The 18,838-nt window shown below is 36.6% G+C and overlaps 1 protein-coding gene across 2 annotated transcripts; it reads left to right on the top strand.

Moving 5' to 3' along the window:
- Positions 1 to 261: 261 nt before the first annotated feature.
- LOC136218748 (uncharacterized) lies at positions 262 to 11,715 on the top strand. 2 transcript variants are annotated; one of them, XM_066005832.1, is made up of 8 exons: positions 264 to 441; positions 760 to 1,352; positions 1,818 to 2,057; positions 2,553 to 2,642; positions 3,390 to 3,539; positions 3,712 to 3,836; positions 10,831 to 10,960; positions 11,343 to 11,715. In XM_066005832.1, exons 2-8 carry the CDS (start codon positions 795 to 797, stop codon positions 11,466 to 11,468), a joined length of 1,419 nt encoding a protein of 472 aa, XP_065861904.1. In that variant the 5' UTR covers positions 264 to 441; positions 760 to 794; the 3' UTR covers positions 11,469 to 11,715. The 2 variants fall into 2 exon arrangements, with proteins under 2 accessions (XP_065861905.1, XP_065861904.1); XM_066005833.1 differs by lacking the exon at positions 10,831 to 10,960 and having other exon boundaries at positions 262 to 1,352; positions 11,343 to 11,572.
- The last annotated feature ends 7,123 nt before the right edge of the window (positions 11,716 to 18,838 follow it).

Below are 18,838 nucleotides of genomic sequence, written 5' to 3'. Positions count from 1 at the left end.
CTTTTTTTAAGACGTGTGCAATACATTTTCCGTATTTAACTTATTTTTTTACAACCGAATGATCAATTGATTACATTTGTTGCAAGTTCAAGGGGCTAACTGAATGTTTAATACAAGTTTAGGGACCTATTGAGATACTTTAAAAGTTCAGTGGACCAATCAACCTTTTTAGACATGTTTAGGGGACCAATGATGTATTAAGCCTAAGTTTAATTAATTTAACTTTTGGGGATGATGGCTCCGTTATGGTGATTAAGTATCTAGAACACCATTCAGCCACAGGTGTTGCATCAACGTGGCGGTAGCGAACTCTGTACCATCCCCATCTCTTTTTTTTTCTTTCTCTCCAATTCTATTGAAATCAAAAGTTCAAAACCTACCATCTCCTACTGTTCCTGCTTTTCGAATTCGATCCACCATTCACTGTTTCTGATCTTTACGGTAAACCCTAACTCCCCTTTTCCACTTTCAGGAAGAGGCTGGTTCCACTCCTCAACTTTTCTTTTTTCTTCAAATTTTCTTTCGGAAAATTCTCTGTCGATTTCATTTCGCAGGAGCTTCTCCGCCACTGAATCTTTTTTTTTTTTGTTATTTTAAATATTTCCCGAAATATTCTTACCTTTTTCGATCTTCTCTGCATCAGTTCCGCAAGTAGTATTAATAGGCTAATCAGCTCATAACCCAAAAGCAGACTTTCAATTTTTGTCTTGATAATTGAAGTATCCTCTTCCTGCTTGTCTATTTGTGGAATACTTTCAGGGGAAATCTCATGATTTGTTGAATATCATCGCCAAATGTCGGTTGAAAGGTCGTTCGAAGCATGGGAGGAGGTGCAGCGGCAAGGCCATGACCTCGCGGATCGGCTGGCGCAGGGGTTTACAGGCCTTATCCAATCCCATATAAGTCACCCACCAGCCTTTCCTTGGCCTAGTCCTCAGCAATCGAAGCTTTTTGATTTGGAATTTCCAGGCCACAATTTCAGCAAAAGGGATTTTGGAGTTTTAACTGATAATTCTGGGATAGATGGGGTTTCTGCAATTTTTGATATTGGGAACAGGATTGGTCAAGCCGGGGCAGATTTTGGGGCGGGCTTGAATGGGTTGGTAGAGCAGTTCTTTAGACGGTTGCCAGTGCCATTTAGGCAGGAGGAGGCTTCAGGGATGGAGGTGAGGATCGGCAGTGGAAGGAGTGATGTGGGGATGAGTGTGGAGGGGGAGTTGGGATTGGTGACTGAGAGGTTGAGGGATTTTGGATTTGTGGAGAATGGTGGTGGTGCAGTGCTGGATGGTTCATCGAATGAAGAAACTGTCGGCTTTAATTTGAAGTCTGTAGGGCATCTTGGTAAACCGCAGGTAAATATCCACAATGATTTTGTGACATTTGGAAGTAGTCATTATAGCCCATAAGCAATGATTGTTTTATATTATAATCTGTAGTATCAAATATTAATCAGATCGTTAGAATCTAAAAACCCTGTGATTGAAGCTTGAGGGGAATAAGCTGTTGCTTAAAGGTAAAATCAAATTGTAGTCGCATATGAGTGATTGAAAATTATAGGTGCTTCTTAAATATATCAAAATGTGGCTTGAGGCTTAGTAGAAGTGAAAATCGTCTATTTGAACTTGATCAATATCAATTTAGATCTTACAACAAAATCACCAGCTTAAGTACAACAATAATGACAAGAAATTGTTTGTTTTGTGCTGTTTCATTATTGTTCTCATTATCTTTGTCACGGATCCTATTAGATGTCAATTTGTTTTCTAGTGTACAGCAATTCTTCAGTTATTTAATTGTTGATTTTCCACTGGGTTCAGGGTGTCATGAATATTACATCAACTTTTGACAGTAGAACTCAAAATATAGAGAGTTCTTTGGTTGCTAGGGGAGATCTATGGAGAGTTGAGGCATCAAATGGCAGTTCCACATCAGGAAATGATAATTCTTCTCTCTTCCTCATCCAGCTTGGTCCTGTTCTATTTGTTCGTGATTCAACACTTCTTCTTCCTGTTCATTTGTCAAAGCAACACTTGCTTTGGTATGGATATGATAGGAAGGTAAGTCCAATATATAGTCAAACTAGTTCGTGAATAAAAATGGTAATTTTAGAATTCAGAGTAGAAAAATATGCAAAGTTTTTAGATATTTTTTTATTTGCCTGCTTAAACTAATTTACATATCTTGAGCCTTGATATTGTATGAAGGGCCATTAGTTATTGGCTTCCTAGAAGAATGACATTAGGCCAAGAGGATTTCTTACCTAATATTGTGATGACCAGAACAACTGCACAATTAGGAGTTATTCATTAAACAAATTGAATTGCAAAATATTAGTACTATAGTAGCATTCCTTTGGTATCTTACTGGATGCATGGTGCTGCATTTGTTGTTATACTGATATTGGCTTTGACAGTTTTACTTCTATTTTTTTTTTCATTTTACCAAGAAATGGTTGGTTTTAATAATAAAACTGATTATATAGATAGAAGTTTCTTGGTTGTTCTTTTACTCTTTACTGGAATTTAAGCACTGTTTATTTTTGCTTTTTGCAGAATGGCATGCATTCTCTTTGTCCAGCTATATGGTCAAAGCATAGAAGATGGTTACTTATGTCAATGCTCTGTCTCAATCCTTTGGCCTGTGTAAGTAAATAAATCCAATAAATTATGATAAGCTCTTCTTTCTTTACCTGTTACAGTAGTTTATTTTTTGAGATTTATTGAAATTTGAAGTGCTGATTGTGAACAAGTAGATCAGAGGTGTAACTCTTTGTAGCTAAAAACTTGAATTCTGTTTTGCATTAAAGAAATACCTTCAGAAAGGTATGCATGACAAAATTGCTGGGGCTAAGTCTATCAAAGTGACTCTTACAGTCTTCCCCTCTTCTCTCTTCCCTTTCCTAGTTTCTTATCCTCACATGAGACAGAGTCAGCATGGTTTTTTTAATTCTTGTTACATAAGCTTGGGTGAAACATGTGATAAGAAAATTGGTAAGCCCATTTGTTTTAATATATAGAAATAGTAAATATGCAGAACGTCAGAAAGTAAGATTTTTTTTTTTTTTTGTGTGCTTCATGTAGTTATCTGGACATAGTTCAAGAATAAGGGGGATTTCTGTTATTGATATGAAAATATTTTGATGAGACTGCAATTAATTTCACATTTACTCACTTAAGAGAACTCATTAAAATAAATCAAAGAATAATTTTTTCCATCATTTTATGAAAACCCATCTCCATCTTCATCAGGAGTTAACATGGTGATGGAAGTATAAGGTTGGATGCTGCATTTTTTCTTCTTATCTCTAAAATCTTCAGAGGTGTGTATCTCGAGATGGATTTATATTATTCTTATTCTTCTTCCCCTTGCTTTGCTGTTTCTCTGTGCAGTCATTTGTGGATTTGCAGTTTCCAAATGGTCAGTTTACTTACGTGGCGGGTGAGGGGCTAACTACGAGTGCTTTTCTACCTGTGTGTGGGGGCCTTCTCCAAGCACAGGGTCAATATCCAGGGGAAATGAGATTTAGCTTTTCCCATAAGGTGTGTCAGGAACAAATGGCTATTTCATAAGCTAATTTTAGTGGATTTTGTCAGTATTTTGTAAGGAATAGATTTTAAAAGAAAATATAGGAAATTATTTTAAATGAATTTTTTTTGAAGTATGCGGTTTCATTTTCTTGAAACAAAATTCACTGCTTCACTTTCTTACCAGAACAAGTGGGGTACACGCATCACACCAATGGTACAATGGCCTGACAAATCATTTACATTAGGTTTTTCACAAGCCTTAGCGTGGCAGAGATCTGGCCTAATGGTGAGGCCTACGGTACAGTTCAGGTAATTTTTCATGTTCACATTCATATACATAAAATCAAAATGTCATAATTCTCTCCTATTAAAAAGAATAAGAAAACTTGTATCAAGAATCGGCACTGAGGATGACAATATAGTACTGCATTGACTTTTGAATTCTATAATAATTGGAAAATACATGGTGTACAAAAATTACATTACTAGTCATTCTGAAACTTGCATCCAATGCTAGACCAATGTCAATAAGGCTCGAGGAATGTGCACATCGTTCTTACTATTCTAGACTAGAGAGGTTGTCTACAGAATTTCCCTTGATTCAGATCCAGTTATTGGGTGATTTACTTTGGAATCAAGCATGGGACTGTTTTGTCACGTATGCAAGGAGACAAAGGTCAAAAGTTTAAGGACTTAGTTGATAATTAGCCAATTCAATATTTCTATTACTGTTCAAGTTGGTTATTTCGTTATTTGGAATTACTGTATGTTTACTATTTTGGCTGTTAGTTAGTAGAAGGGGACAGCTGTTCCTTGTCCTTGCCGGCTGTAATTCTATATGCTGTACAAGGTCATGCTTTCTACATGACAATCTATCAATGAAATATCAACAACTATTTCCTTCTCTAATTCTTCTTCTCTTTTCTCTCTCTCTTTCTCTTCTCATTCCCTCTGATTCAATCTTCTTCTTCCTTCTTAAACACTACTACTGTCAGATTCACTACCTGACATTGGTATCAGAGATTTGATTCTCCGGCCAATTGGTGAATGGTAAGGATTCGTTTGTTAAAACCAGAGCAGCTCAACAGAGAAACAGGGAGATCATGGAAGCGTTAGAACAACGACTCGAGGAGCTGACCAACCGGTTTCACGCTAGGTCGGAGGTGACGGCGGAGAAACCGGAGAAAATGCAAGCGCAATTCCAGGATATTCAAACCGCTCAACAATCTAGATTGGAGACGCTCATTCTCGAGCAATCCCAACTTCGAAAGGATCAGATTAATTCCCACCAGAGTTTGGAAGAATTAGTCCATAACTCCATTACCACTATAACCAAGCTCATTCAACCCCAGTTTGATCCAAAAACTCCTTCATCTCGTCAATTTCCTGACAAAGGAATTCTCGGAAGTTCTCCGGCGATCAACCAAACAGGTGAAATCTCATCTCCAAAACCACCGTACTTTCAAAAACTTTTGCCGAAGTGTGAGCTTCCTTTAACGGATCGGAGGTTGAAAACTAGATCAGTAAGTGTACAAAGTATTTTCAACTTTTCGAAGTTGAAGAGAACAAGGTGGAGCTGGCCGGCTTATTCTTGACGGGACAAGCGGAAAAATGGTTTAAAAACTGGATTCCCTCTCATCCTAACCTGAAGTGGGAGGAATTTATCATCGAGATCGGAAAGAGATTCCAGGATACCGAAGTAGCGGATGTGGTGGAGCAGTTAACTCAGTTGAGACAGACGACCACTGTCGGTGCTTACCAAGATCAGTTTGAAGAATTGAAGCTCAGGATGGAGAAGGAACATCCAGAGATCACAGAATCATACTATACCAAGAGTTTTGTGGCAGGACTCAAACTGGAACTCAGATCGGCGGTGAGATCTCATGAACCACAAGAGGTATACTCTGCTATTAAACAGGCAAAATACCAGGAGACTCATCTCTGGGATATCCTGGAAGCTGTCAAACCCAAACCAACGTTTAGATCTCCCCTTACCTCTAAACCTTGGAATTCCACTCCTCACACAACCAAAATCAATAGTTATCAGCCTCAAACTCAACCTAAAACCATCGATCCAAAACTCAATAACCCTAACCAAAAACGACTTCCTGGAGTTTGTTGGAGATGTGGAGATAAATATGTGCCTGGCCACCAGTGTGCTACTAAGAAATTGTTAGCAATAACGGCAAAGGATGAAATTGAAGAGTCAGAGATGACCACTGAGAATACAAGAGACGAAGTAGAAAGGGAGGACGACCAACCAGAGGAAGAACATATCCTAGTTTCTATCAATGCTTTAGATGCAGGGCTAGAGCTTAAGGGTATGTTGGAAGAGATGACACTTAAGATGATGACTCTTAAGTCAATGAATAAACTAATGACTAAAGGGTGGAAAGGAATTACTAGTAGACTGTTCTTAATGGTGATGCAAAATGAAGCCCCTAAGCATGATTTAACACCCAAACAGCCACCCAAATCTCTTACCCCTGCTCCAATTCAAACCTTCCTTCAAACACAAACCCTTGTTTTTCATACACCTACTACATTACCCCCAAAGCGAATACAAGACCATGCTATACCCCTCAAACAAGATACAGACCCTGTAAACATAAGGCCTTATAGGTATTCTCATTTTCAGAAAAATGAAATAGAGGGGTTAGTGGAAGAGATGTTGAACACTGCAGTCATTAGACCTAGTAGTAGCCCTTATGCATCGCCAGTCCTCTTAGTTAAAAAGAAGGATGGTTCCTGGAGGTTTTGTGTGGACTTTGGAGAGTTAAATAAGGCCACTATAAAAGACAAATTTCCTATACCTGTGATTCAAGAGCTGATAGATGAGCTACATGGGGCAACAATATTCTCTAAAATTGATCTTAGGGCTGGATATCATCAAATCAGAATGAGGGAGGATGACATTCATAAGACATCCTTTAGAACTCATTCTGGGCATTATGAGTTTGTAGTGATGCCCTTTGGGCTCACCAATGCCCCTGCAACCTTTCAAGGACTCATGAACTCTGTGTTTAAACCCCACCTCAGGAAATTTGTCCTTGTATTCTTTGATGACATATTGATCTACTCTCCTACCTTAGAGGCACATTTGGAGCATCTTGAGAAAGTATTCCAATTACTTACTCAACATCAACTCTATGCTAAAGCCTCGAAATGTGAGTTTGGAGTTAGCCAAGTTTCATACCTAGGCCACATCATTTCGGAGGAAGGCGTTGCTACGGACCCGGAGAAGATCTCTGCTATGTTACAATGGCCTCAACCTACAACTCTAAAGGGTCTCAGGGGATTCCTAGGGCTGACCGGGTATTACAGGAGGTTTGTAAAAGGGTATGGAATGATATGCAAGCCCCTGACTGAGTTATTGAAGAAGGATCACTTTATCTGGACATCAGAGGCAACTGAAGCTTTCACCCAGCTTAAGCAAATGATGACACAAGCACCAGTTTTGGCCTTGCCAGATTTCAGTCAGCCTTTTGTCCTTGAATGTGATGCAAGTGGCAGTAGAATAGGTGCAGTGTTGATGCAGAATTAACGCCCTATATGCTATCTCTCTAAGATGTTATGCCTTAGAAATCAAAGGCTGTCCGCATATGAAAGAGAATTCCTGGCCATTCTCCAAGCAGTAACTACATGGAGACCCTACCTTGAGAATGCTCCATTTATCATTAAGACTGATCACCAGAGTATTAAACATTTGTTAGATCAAAGACTTCATACTGCTCTACAGCACAAGGGCATATCTAAGTTACTAGGGCTTGAATACTCTATACAGTATAAGAAGGGTTGTGAAAATAGGGTTGATGATGCCCTTTCTAGACAATTTGAAGAGAGTGCTGGGAGAGAAAATTCCCAACTATATGCCATTTCTTCTGTGGTTCCCACTTGGATAGAAGAAGTGCACCACTCTTACATGCAGGATCCTGAAGCAACTGCACTACTTCAACAACTAACTATACTACCAGGTTCTAAAGAGCCTTACTCTCTCAAGAATGGTCTTTTGTATTACAAAGGAAGCTTTATATTGGGGCCAACACTGACCTTAGGGCCAAAGTTTTTCAAGCATGTCATAGCTCTCCCTTGGGAGGACACTCTGGTATACGTGCCACTTTATTCAAGGTGCAACAACACTTCTATTGCCCTCGTTTGGGCCCTACAATTCACGACTGGGTGACAATTTGTGACACTTGTCAACGATGCAAGTCAGACCATGCTCCCTACCATGGCTTACTACAACCTTTACCTATCCCTGATGCAGCCTGGAAAGACATTGCAATAGACTTTGTGGAGGGACTTCCAAAGTCAGGTGGTTATGATTGTATTTTTTGTAGTGGTGGATAGATTTACAAAAAGTGGTCATTTCATTCCATTGACACACCCATTTTCTGCAGCCATAATGTTCCGATTACATGGGATGCCTCGCACAATTGTTTCTGATAGGGACAGGGTGTTTACAGGGTTATTTTGGCGAGAACTCATGAAGAACTTGGGAACTCAATTGGTATTCAGTAGCGCATACCATCCACAAACTGATGGTCAAACTGAACGTTTGAACCAATGCCTTGAAGGGTATCTCCGCAGCATGTGTTTCCTGGTTCCCAAACAGTGGACCAAATGGCTTAGCTTGGCTGAGTATTGGTATAACTGCAGTTTCCACAGTTCCTTAAACATGACACCATTCCAGGCATTGTATGGTATTGTTCCTCCATCTCCTATACTTACTTCCACTCACAATGCAGTAGCAGCAGTTGAGGATGTGCTACAGACTCGACAGGAGATGAATTTGGCCCTTAAGGAGTGTCTTACTAAAGCACAGAACCGCATGAAGCAGTTTGCAGATAAACACAGGTCTGACAGAGTATTTCAGGTGGGAGACTGGGTATTTTTGAAATTACAACCTTACAGGCAGTCTACAGTGGCAATTCGTGGCTCCCAAAAACTGTCTGCGAAATACTATGGGCCGTTTAAGATCCTAACTAAGATTGGACAGGTTGCTTACAAGCTCCAACTTCCAGATGCTTGCAAGGTCCATCCTGTTTTTCACGTTTCCCTCCTAAAAAAGAAAGCGAGTTCTACTAGGACTACTCTCACTACATTGCCTCCACTGGATGATGGTTTAGCAGTGTACCTCAGAAGGTCCTCAATACTAGAAATGTAACGGTCAACGATAGGGCCGTCCCTCAACTTCTTATCCTATGGTTTGGCCTATCTGCACTGGATGCTACTTGGGAGGATCAGGCAATGCTTGCTGCTCAATTTCCTGATTTCATTCATTCTTGGGGTCAAGAATGTTCTCAGGGGGGAGGTATTGTCACGTATGCAAGGAGACAAAGGTCAAAAGTTTAAGGACTTAGTTGATAATTAGCCAATTCAATATTTCTATTACTGTTCAAGTTGGTTATTTCGTTATTTGGAATTACCGTATGTTTACTATTTTGGCTGTTAGTTAGTAGAAGGGGACAGCTGTCCTTGTCCTTGCCAGCTGTAATTCTATATGCTGTACCTGTATAAGAAGGTCATGCTTTCTACATGACAATCTATCAATGAAATATCAACAACTATTTCCTTCTCTAATTCTTCTTCTCTTTTCTCTCTCTCTTTCTCTTCTCATTCCCTCTGATTCAATCTTCTTCTTCCTTCTTAAACACTACTACTGTCAGATTCACTACCTGACATGTTTCTTGCTGGTTCTTACTATTCTAGACTAGAGAGGTTGTCTTAAGATCCCTTGATTCAGATCCAGTTATTGGGTGATTTACTTTGGAATCATGCATGGGACTGTTTCTTGCTGGTGTCTTGCTACCTTTTAACCTATTTTGAATATTTGAAGAGAAAGGCTCATGGACCTTATGATCTCTGAATTTTCTGAACTCTGACCTGGAGGGAAACAATACTGTCATTCTTCATTTACTGCCGACTTTAATACTGAACACACCCAACTAGGAAACTGACGGTTTTATAGCACAATGGGATTACAGGAAACTGAAATTATGATAATTAACATAGCTGGTGCACGCAGATTTTATCACGTACCAGATTTGGCCTGTGCCTTGCATTTGATTTCTTTGTTGCTTTCTCTTTCTTCTTTTATAGGGGGAGAGAGAGAGAAGTTTGCACACATGGTTTCATACAGATTTCATTCACATAATTTAGCCTCAGAAGCTCCAGGCTCTTCTTAAATCTTGCATCTAATCTAGAGATAGATAATCACATTAAACACTCATACACATACAAGTTACTACATAGTTCAACTTCAGAAGGGCTCTTTATTCTCATAGTGGACCTCTATACTTCATTTTTCTTTTTTTTTTCCTTTTTATGTCTAGACCACCTTTGCTGTTAAATTTTAGTTCAATTTAATCAAGAACAGAGAGATTCTTTGGTTTGTCGTTAGACAGAAGTTAAGACCCTGTTGGGCAATCAGGTTTGTCTTTTTGTTGCAGAAGATCTCTCCATTGAAATGAATTGGCTTGGTGCTAATTTGGATAGGTTAATTTGACCTTATTAATGTTCGTTGAAGCTGCTACCTCTGTGTCCTTGCATCTAATCTAATATATTTTCTTTTTCTTCCTTGCTGTCAAATTTTAGTTTAATGAATGAAGAATGTTCTATCTGATGATTAATGGTGTTAGGAAAAACAAGTTCTTTCATGGACTGATCCTTTACATATTTCTGCAATTCTATGTCTTAGTTACTGGAGTTGGAACTGAATCTTGGTAATTTGTTTTTGTAACACTCACACTTTATATCTTCTACCATCCTTTTGCTCAAAACGCTGTCTCCTTGGAGCATATGGTTTTCAGCCCAAACATCCTATTTTTAGCTGTTCAAGTCAGAAAAACAACTTGTTAGCGGGGGATTCTAAAAGCTAGCAATAGCTGGCTTTCCATCCCGGTTAAGAAATCATAGGCAATATTTGGAACAAGTCATTTGAAAGAAACAAGCTCAATTAAATTTCTGCATGATTTACAATTGTCTCAAATTACCTTATTGTCTTGACTAATGATCAAGAAAAAGATAGGTTTTTATTTCATTGTGGTTTGTAATTTAAGTGTGGCATGGAGATGTAAGGATGAAGAATGGAGTGAAGTATGTCGATACTGTCTGAGTTTTCTTGAATTCATTTGCTGTATTCTTAAGTTCGCATTATTTTCCTATTACACTTTAGTTTTATCTGTTTAAGAGATCATGATCCATCTAAAAGTGTCAGATTGCGCTCCTTTTTTTTTCCTTTGTTTTTTGCTTCTTTTCCTTTGAGATTGTGGTTTGATTATTCTTAATGATATGCTGACAGTTTGTGCCCCACTTTTGGTGGAAGCAATCCTGGGTCGCGGGCAGAGCTTATTCATTCAGTGAATGAGCAACTGAATTTGATCTGCGGCTGTGCATTTACGGCACAGCCTTCCGTATTTGCATCCCTGTCTGTAAGTTTCTTTGTTAATTGTCTGTCTGTTCTATTTAACTTGGCTATTGTTATTGTTATTATTATCATTATTGCTATTGTCATAGTTAAGGCGCGCAAAAGGTAATAGGCACCAGGCATATCACCTGAGAAGCCAAAAGGCGGGCGCCATTATGGCGCTTGCCAGAGACATGCCTAGGCACAATGTTTTAACCCAGACATGTTTTTAGGGTTTTAATGGAAGTAGCTGTTTTAATCTTAACCATTCCCTAATTATATCATGTACGGTTATGTGAATGTAATGACATGTATTTAAAGTGTGTTAAGCGTAGAGCTGTTGTCATGAAATGGCTGAACTTGCATATGGTAATAATAAGAATATTTGTGGGTGTTGTATTTTACAGTTAGGACGTTCAAAGTGGAATGGGAATGTAGGGAGCTCAGGGATCGTTGTTAGAGTGGATAGCCCACTTTCAGATGTTGGCAGACCATCTCTCTCTCTTCAGATAAATAGTGGCATTGAGTTTTGAATCTTCTTTCTTTTACTACAAAGACAGCAACTGTATATAGTCTTCTTTGTCACACGACATGCCATCCATGTGAATATTAGTCTTGCTATTAACTACATTAAAGACTTCCTTTTCTTTTTCTTTTTTCGTAACCTTAATTTGTAGGTTATTGTTCTTGAGTTGTATATTTAAGTTCCCGTGAAGCAGGCAGGTGGTTGTAAATTCTCAAGTGGAGTATGAGTTTTGACATGTTTTAGATTCCTCAGAATATGGTCCGGCTAACCTATGCCTTATGGCATAGGATAAGGTATAATTAATACCTTTTTAGTTCAAAAGCTGTTTAGTTTTTCTAGGTAATCATATACAATAATTAATATTTTCACATAAAAAAGGTACTACATTTATTTGGATCTCTAAATTAAAGTTTTAATTAGGATCTTAAATTATCAAAATTATCAATTAAGTCCTTAAACTAAGTAAAAATCATCAATTGAGTCTCTATCTTATCCTAAAATTGGATAGGATAGAGACTCATTAATTAGGACCATAAACTACCTAAACTATCAAATATCTTCAACCAAATGATTTTCGATGGGCCTTCAATTGAAGTTTTATTTAGAATGAGGACTCAATTAATGATTTTTAGCTAATTTAGGGACCTGATTGATGATTTTGATAGTTTAGAATCCTAATTGACTTTGAAGCTTTAGTTTAGGGATCAAAATGATGATTTTGATAGTTTAGGGTTCTAATTGATTTTGAAGTTTTAGTTTAGGATCCTAATTTTCAGTTCCATGCAATAGGATGGAGGAGGAAAAGGGTGTAAGTGAAAGAAATAGGAATTTTTTTTTATCTGATTTTAATGAAGTCCACGTGCAGCTATTGGCATGATATCTAATTTTAATTAAGTTTTTTTTAAAGCAGATAAATCTGTGCTTTATGACACATGTTAGATTTGCCGAACATTATATATATATATATATATATATATATATATATAAAAGATAAAACTTAATGCATCTTCAACCTTCTGTATGCTGCTGGTGGGGTTCAAACCTTAGCCACTTCATATATACTCCATGCTACTTACCACTAAACTAATTGTTTCCCTTGTTTATTATGGAGCGCGCTGATTAATATACCATTATCCATGTAGCTTCTATTGTTTAATATTTGACACATGCATTTATTAATATCGATTAAATGTGCATGATAATAAATTATTAATAGAAAAAAAGAAATGCGCATAATAATGAATTATTAATAGAACAAAAAAATCTATAAACATGCTCCAATTTTTTATTTATTTAATTTCTCTATATTTTTTGTAATTTATGTTTTTAAATGTTAAGGACGATGTTCTAAATATTGTTACATACGTTCTAACTTTTATAATTTGTGTTCTAAAAATTAAGTATAATGTTTAAAAAAAAATCAGTAAATATATGGACCATTTTTATATTTGTTCTATAATATAATTTATAACTCATATTCTAAATAACATAACGTATGTTCTAAAGTTTATAGTTTGTGTTCTAAAAATTAAGTATAATGTTCTAAAAAAATCAGTAGATATCTGGATCATTTTTGCATTTGTTCTATAATATAATTTATAACTCATGTCCGCAAAAACATAACGCATGTTTTAAAAAACATAACGTATGTTCTAAAAAATATATCGTATGTTCTAAACTTCATAGTTCGTGTTTTAAAAGTTAAAATATATTTTGCGCCTAGACTTTTAGGCTTTCCTGGGACCTCGTATCCTGCCTTTTAGCCTTACCTTCTTTCCTTGTCCCCCATTTCTTTGACCTCGGTAACCTCTACACCACCATCTTTCCATGCCATGCCTTACCTTTTGCGCCATACCTTTGACCCTAATGGGATATCTATCCAATATAGAATCTTTACCCGTAACAGCCTCACATCTTCCTGCGTCTGGGCTTAGAACTAATATCATAAGATAGCATCTTTTCTAAAATGATCTTTTTTCATCGAAAAAACCCGGGTTTTAGCAACTTTTTTTATCTAAAATTCTAGATTTTAGAACATGAATTGGCTGTTATTGATGTTTTAAAAAATATATTTTCTTATATAAATAAAATATTAATATTAAATTTTATTAAAATATATAATATATTTTTATTTAAAAAATATAGTATTGGATTTTTTTTAGCATCAGATGCACTTAATAATATATAAATAAGAATTGTATAACGAACAAACTAAAGCAAACGTATTTTTATTTAAAAATTATAGTATTAGATTTTTTTTAGCATCAAAAGCACTTAATAATATATAAATAAAAGAATTGTATGATGAACAAACTAAAGCAAGTGTATTTTTATTTAAAAAATATAGTATTGGATTTTTTTTTAGTATCAGAGCCACTTAATAATATAAATAAAGGAATTATATAATAAACAAACTAAATAAGTGGCCCAACGGCAGATGACATGCGTGTGTCTTTCTTTCTATGTCTTAGTCCTAGGTTCGAATCCCTCGTTTCATCTTGTTCTCACATAACAAAGTGTCCTCATCTAAGGGAGGGTTCTCACCTATGAAAACATTCCATTTTATTTGACCTTCCAATTTTCTTAAGTGCCTATTTTTTCTCAAACATTCTTTATAGTAATTTATTGGCTTTGGATTTGTTTAAAGTGTGTATTCATTGATTTATCTAATTTTTTTCTCTATCATGTGGATTTTAGGAGGTCAATAAGTTACTTTTAGCTAGGATATTTTTAAAATATATGGAGGTAATAAACTTTTTTAGGAGAGTTCAAGATTTAGAGGTGCATTAGGTAAGAGATACATAATACAATATCATAATAATTCTAATTTAATCATCATCGTAATTATCTTTCAATTAAACTTCTAAAAACCAATTTAAAATATTAAAAAAATAAATAAAAACAAAATAGCTTTAATAATCAAATATATAAAAACAATTAATACTCCTAAACGGGGATTGAGACAAGACGATCCTTTATCTCCTTATTTATTTCTGTTTTGTGTTGAAGGGTTGACCTCTCTGATGTCTGAGGCAGAAAATAAGGGTCTAATGCACAGCTGCCGAGTCACTAAAGATGCTTCGTCTATCTCACACATTTTATTTGCCGATAACACATTTCTATTTTGCCAGGCTACTATTGCAGAAATTAGAGTGGTAAAGGAGTTGCTCAGAATATATGAGAAAGCATCGAGACAAGCCATTAATTTAACTAAGTCTGGTATCATGTTCCCCTTGAGCTGGCACATGGAATATCTTGTATTATGGGAATCACAAATCAGCTGAATACAGGAAGATATCTGGGTCTTCCTTCACTACTGGGTAGGTCGAAGAAAGCTATTTTTTTCCCATTTTCAGGATAGGCTATGGCAGCGCCTTCAGCGATGGAGAGGGAGAGGCATTTTGAAGGCTGGCAAGGCTACACTCATTCGTGCTGCAGGCCAGACTATCCTATTTATTTTATGAGTGTGTTTCTGCTACATATATCAATGCCTGATGAGCTGCAAAAAGTGCTTAATTCTTTCTGGTGGGGTAAAAAGAGGTCAGGGGAGAGGGGACTGAAATGGATGTCCTGGGATAGATTATGTGCACCTAGACTTAGTTTCCGTAATTTCACGGCCTTCAATCTTGCTATGTTGGGAAAACAGGGGTGGCGGTTATTCACCAATCTATCTTCGATGGTTAGCAAAATCTTCAAAGTTAAATACTATCCGCAAGGGGATTTTATGGGAGCCTCGCCGGGGCATTCACCAAGCTTTATATGGCGAAGTATATGGAGTTGTCAATTGATCATTAGGGAAGGGGTTAGATCGAAAATGGAAACGGTCAATCAGTAAATGTTTGGAAGGAGAGGTGGCTACAGGATGCGAGTAATAGGTTTATTGTAATGACCCTAACCTAAATAATATTTGGATATATCATTCTCACTACATAGGTATTGGACTGATAGTATTTTCGGTTTTGTCAAAAAAAAAAAATATATATTTATTTCATAGTAGCTATTAATGAATTATAGGATTATAATTATTTTAATTATATTATAACTATATTTTAAATCCCTAAATTTAAGTTATTATCCCTTGCCTTTGAAAACCTAGCCTCCTTCTAAAAGAAAACAATTTCTCCAATATTCCTTGAAGAGCCGCCGTCAATCCATTTCTTTTGCTGTCGAAGTCGAAGTCAAAATCTGTTTTAATCTATTCTACCTACTGTTCATCAATCGTTTGAGTAAGTTCATCATTCTTAAATCAATATTTTACTCTTCAATTTGGTATGCTATGATGGATAAAGTGGTTGGCAAATTGCTTTTTCCCAAATCATCTCTCCACATTGAAAACAGAGACAAATTATTTATGATTGTAATCCAATTTTGTTCCTTGTCTTGTCCTTGCTATCATGGTTCCATATAATTTATTATATTATATATTTGAGGGCATGAATTTTTGGGGATTTCATTTTATTTTACAATCTTTGTAACCTCAACATGGTTTTACAATTTATATAAATTGATGGAAGCAAATTTGTCTTTTCTGTACAAGGTTTTTATATCAATTCAAAAGAGTTTTATTTCAAACTTAGTTTGGGTTTTAATTGAGAGGTGAGTGTTGCGGGTTATCAAATTTTGAAATTAGTTTTCCTATTATTAGTACTAGTTAGGAGTAGCTAAGATTAATCTTATTTTTTTAAAATTTTTAGCAGTAGCTAGTTTAATGGTAGCTAATATTAGTCTTATGGTTTTGATTTTTTTTTTTAATTAGTTGATTCATTATGGTTTAACTAATTCCCCCTAAAATGTTAATTATCCCGTTAGTTTGGACATGATTAATATTAGTTAATTCGTTCTTCGTTTTTTTCTTGAACCAATAGGAAATTCCGATAATCCGCAAATTGACTGAGTCGAACTTTTAGGACGCTCACATCTGCTCAAATATTCAGGTGAGTGGTAATTATAGTACATGATCCTATTTGATTGAAATATTAGATTGAAAAACTGTTTATCAAAAATTAGCGTTTGACAGTATATTTTCGTTCCTATAAACGTATAGCTTAAACCTTGTGTTTACTAAATATCCTTAGTATTAGAACGTATATTCTGGGAACATGCCTTTATATTGATTTGTTTTATTATCAGGTACAATGGATTTATTAAAAATTTGATTTGATATGATTTGTAGTTTCTAATACGCGATTTATCGCAGTTATTACCTTTGTTTAGAAATCTGATAATTCGTTCAATCAGTTATGATTTTCTAAATTATATATGTATACTATATGTTTTCAAACTGGTACAAGTGCTCAGTATATCTGTATCTGTTATCTGGCCTCTCACCGATCTTCATAACATTAGGTCCTTGCATTTGTCTTTGAGTCAGGTTGTCAGTTGTCAGTTTGTCGTCAGTTGTGTCATCATTAGAATCATGCATAAGATCGGTGAAGGCGATTGTCTGTTATCTGTATCTGTTATTGGTAGCGCTTACCATTTATCTGGCCCTGGTGGTGTGCAGTATCACCACTCTGTTACACTGTACCATGTGTTTTAAAGCTTTTGTCTTATTTTCTGATCATACTAATATTTGATATTTTGAAAGGTTTCAGTGTTATGTTTGACAATTGATTGTCAGCATTTTGGAATTGATTATCTTATATTGCCCCTTTAGTTTAACTGATTTCGAAATACTATATTTTGAACTATATTTGTCATGATTTAAAAGTATCAGCTTGCATGCCTGTTCCCTTTCTGTTACGTGCTGTAGCTACTACTCACTGAGGTTTTCGCTCGTATAGACGAAAATCTCATACCACGTTGAATCTTTCTTTTTCAGATTAAGGTCCCTGTTCGTGAGGTAACCCTTGGATTGATGTTGAAGGAGATTTCCTAATAAATTAGCTTTATATTATCTTTGGAGAATTTTGATTATTGAGGTTTAGACTTGCACATTTGATTCTTTTAAGGTTCATTCATGTAATTGAGACGAGTTTGATATTCTGTTAGTAAATTTTGGAATTTCTATTAGTTCAGAATTAAGGCTAGCATAGATTAAAGTTAATTTAATTTATGCGCCGGTCATGGCCTGGGTTGTGTCGTGACATTTATACACACTCCAATGGTTGAGGGGTTTGAACATTTGAAAGTTTGTGATTTATTTATTCCTAACTCAAGAGATTGGGATGTTGAGATGTTGGAAGAAATCTTCGAGGAAAAGGACATTAGGGAGATGCACAAATTACCAATCGACATACTAAGTTTAGAGGATCGGCTGATCAGGAAACTCCATCCATCGGGACAGTATACAGTCAAAAGTTCATATCGGTTGGCAACAACACTTGAAGACGGGGAGCGCTTCCACGTGCGAGGTGCTTGGAAGAAATTATGGTACGTTGAGGTACCGCACAAGGCTCGCCACTTCGGTTGGCAACTCGCACGCAAGTATCTACCAACTCGGGTCAACCTCTAGTTTCGCGGCCTACATGTATGTATTAATTGTGTATTGCCTAATGGAACTTGGGAAGATGGATGGCATGTCTTCATTGAGTGTGCATGGGCTGTTCGGGTGTGGCATAAGGTAGGATTATTAAATCTGATAAATGTCGGGGCGACTCCTGTTGATAATCTGTCCGTATGATTTAATGGGATACTGGATTTGTCATCAGTATATATCTCGGTAATTTTTCTGATCCATCTGTGGAGCATCTGGCAGGCGAGGAACGAACACCTCTGACAACATGGGATTCACACCGCAGATCAGATTTCATCTATGGCATGCTCCGTTCTTCACGACTGGTCACATGCTAATTATTTAAAACGAAGACGGACTGCATCATCGACTGGCGGACTGGTACAAATCCGAGATATAGCAAACAAGCGGGTTTCAACTTCAATCTGCTCTGAATGGCATCCTCCACTGTTGGGACTGATGTCGTGTTGCACTGATGTCGCATGCTTTGCGGAGGAGGGACGTGCAGGTACGGATGCAGTGGTACGTGACTCAATGGGAAATTTCATGATGGGGCGGTGCGCAAAATTACCATGATGTCCGATGACGAGGGAATGTGAAGCGGAAGCTTTTCTTCAGGCCATGCGGTGGTTGGAAGCACGGAAAGTCCAAGGTGTAATTTTCGAGTTCGACGCAAAGTAGTGGATGCCATCAACTCAACTTCTACAGACGATTCAGAATTTGGTGATTTGATCTCTCATATCCTAACAATTTTAATTTCAAAAGTCTGTTACTCAGTCAGGTGGATACGACGACAAGTTAACGAGATAGCTCATGCTTCGACACAGTCCTCTCGTTTCAACATTTGCCCTTCATTCTTTAATTCTTTACCGAGTTTTGTTCCTTTATCTTTATTACACTATTGTCAAATTATGGCTAATTGA

This window comes from Euphorbia lathyris, chromosome 2, assembly GCF_963576675.1.
Source record: "Euphorbia lathyris chromosome 2, ddEupLath1.1, whole genome shotgun sequence".
Lineage (NCBI taxonomy): Eukaryota > Viridiplantae > Streptophyta > Magnoliopsida > Malpighiales > Euphorbiaceae > Euphorbia > Euphorbia lathyris.
This window is presented reverse-complemented; position numbering and strand designations above follow the sequence as displayed.

Bases quoted from the DNA above. Each gene is read 5' to 3' on its own strand.
- LOC136218748 (XM_066005832.1), top strand. From the start codon at position 795: ATGTCGGTTGAAAGGTCGTTCGAAGCATGGGAGGAGGTGCAGCGGCAA. The intron at 1,353-1,817 runs GTAAATATCCAC...CACTGGGTTCAG, and splicing joins GGCATCTTGGTAAACCGCAG to GGTGTCATGAATATTACATC. The intron at 2,058-2,552 runs GTAAGTCCAATA...TGCTTTTTGCAG, and splicing joins GGTATGGATATGATAGGAAG to AATGGCATGCATTCTCTTTG.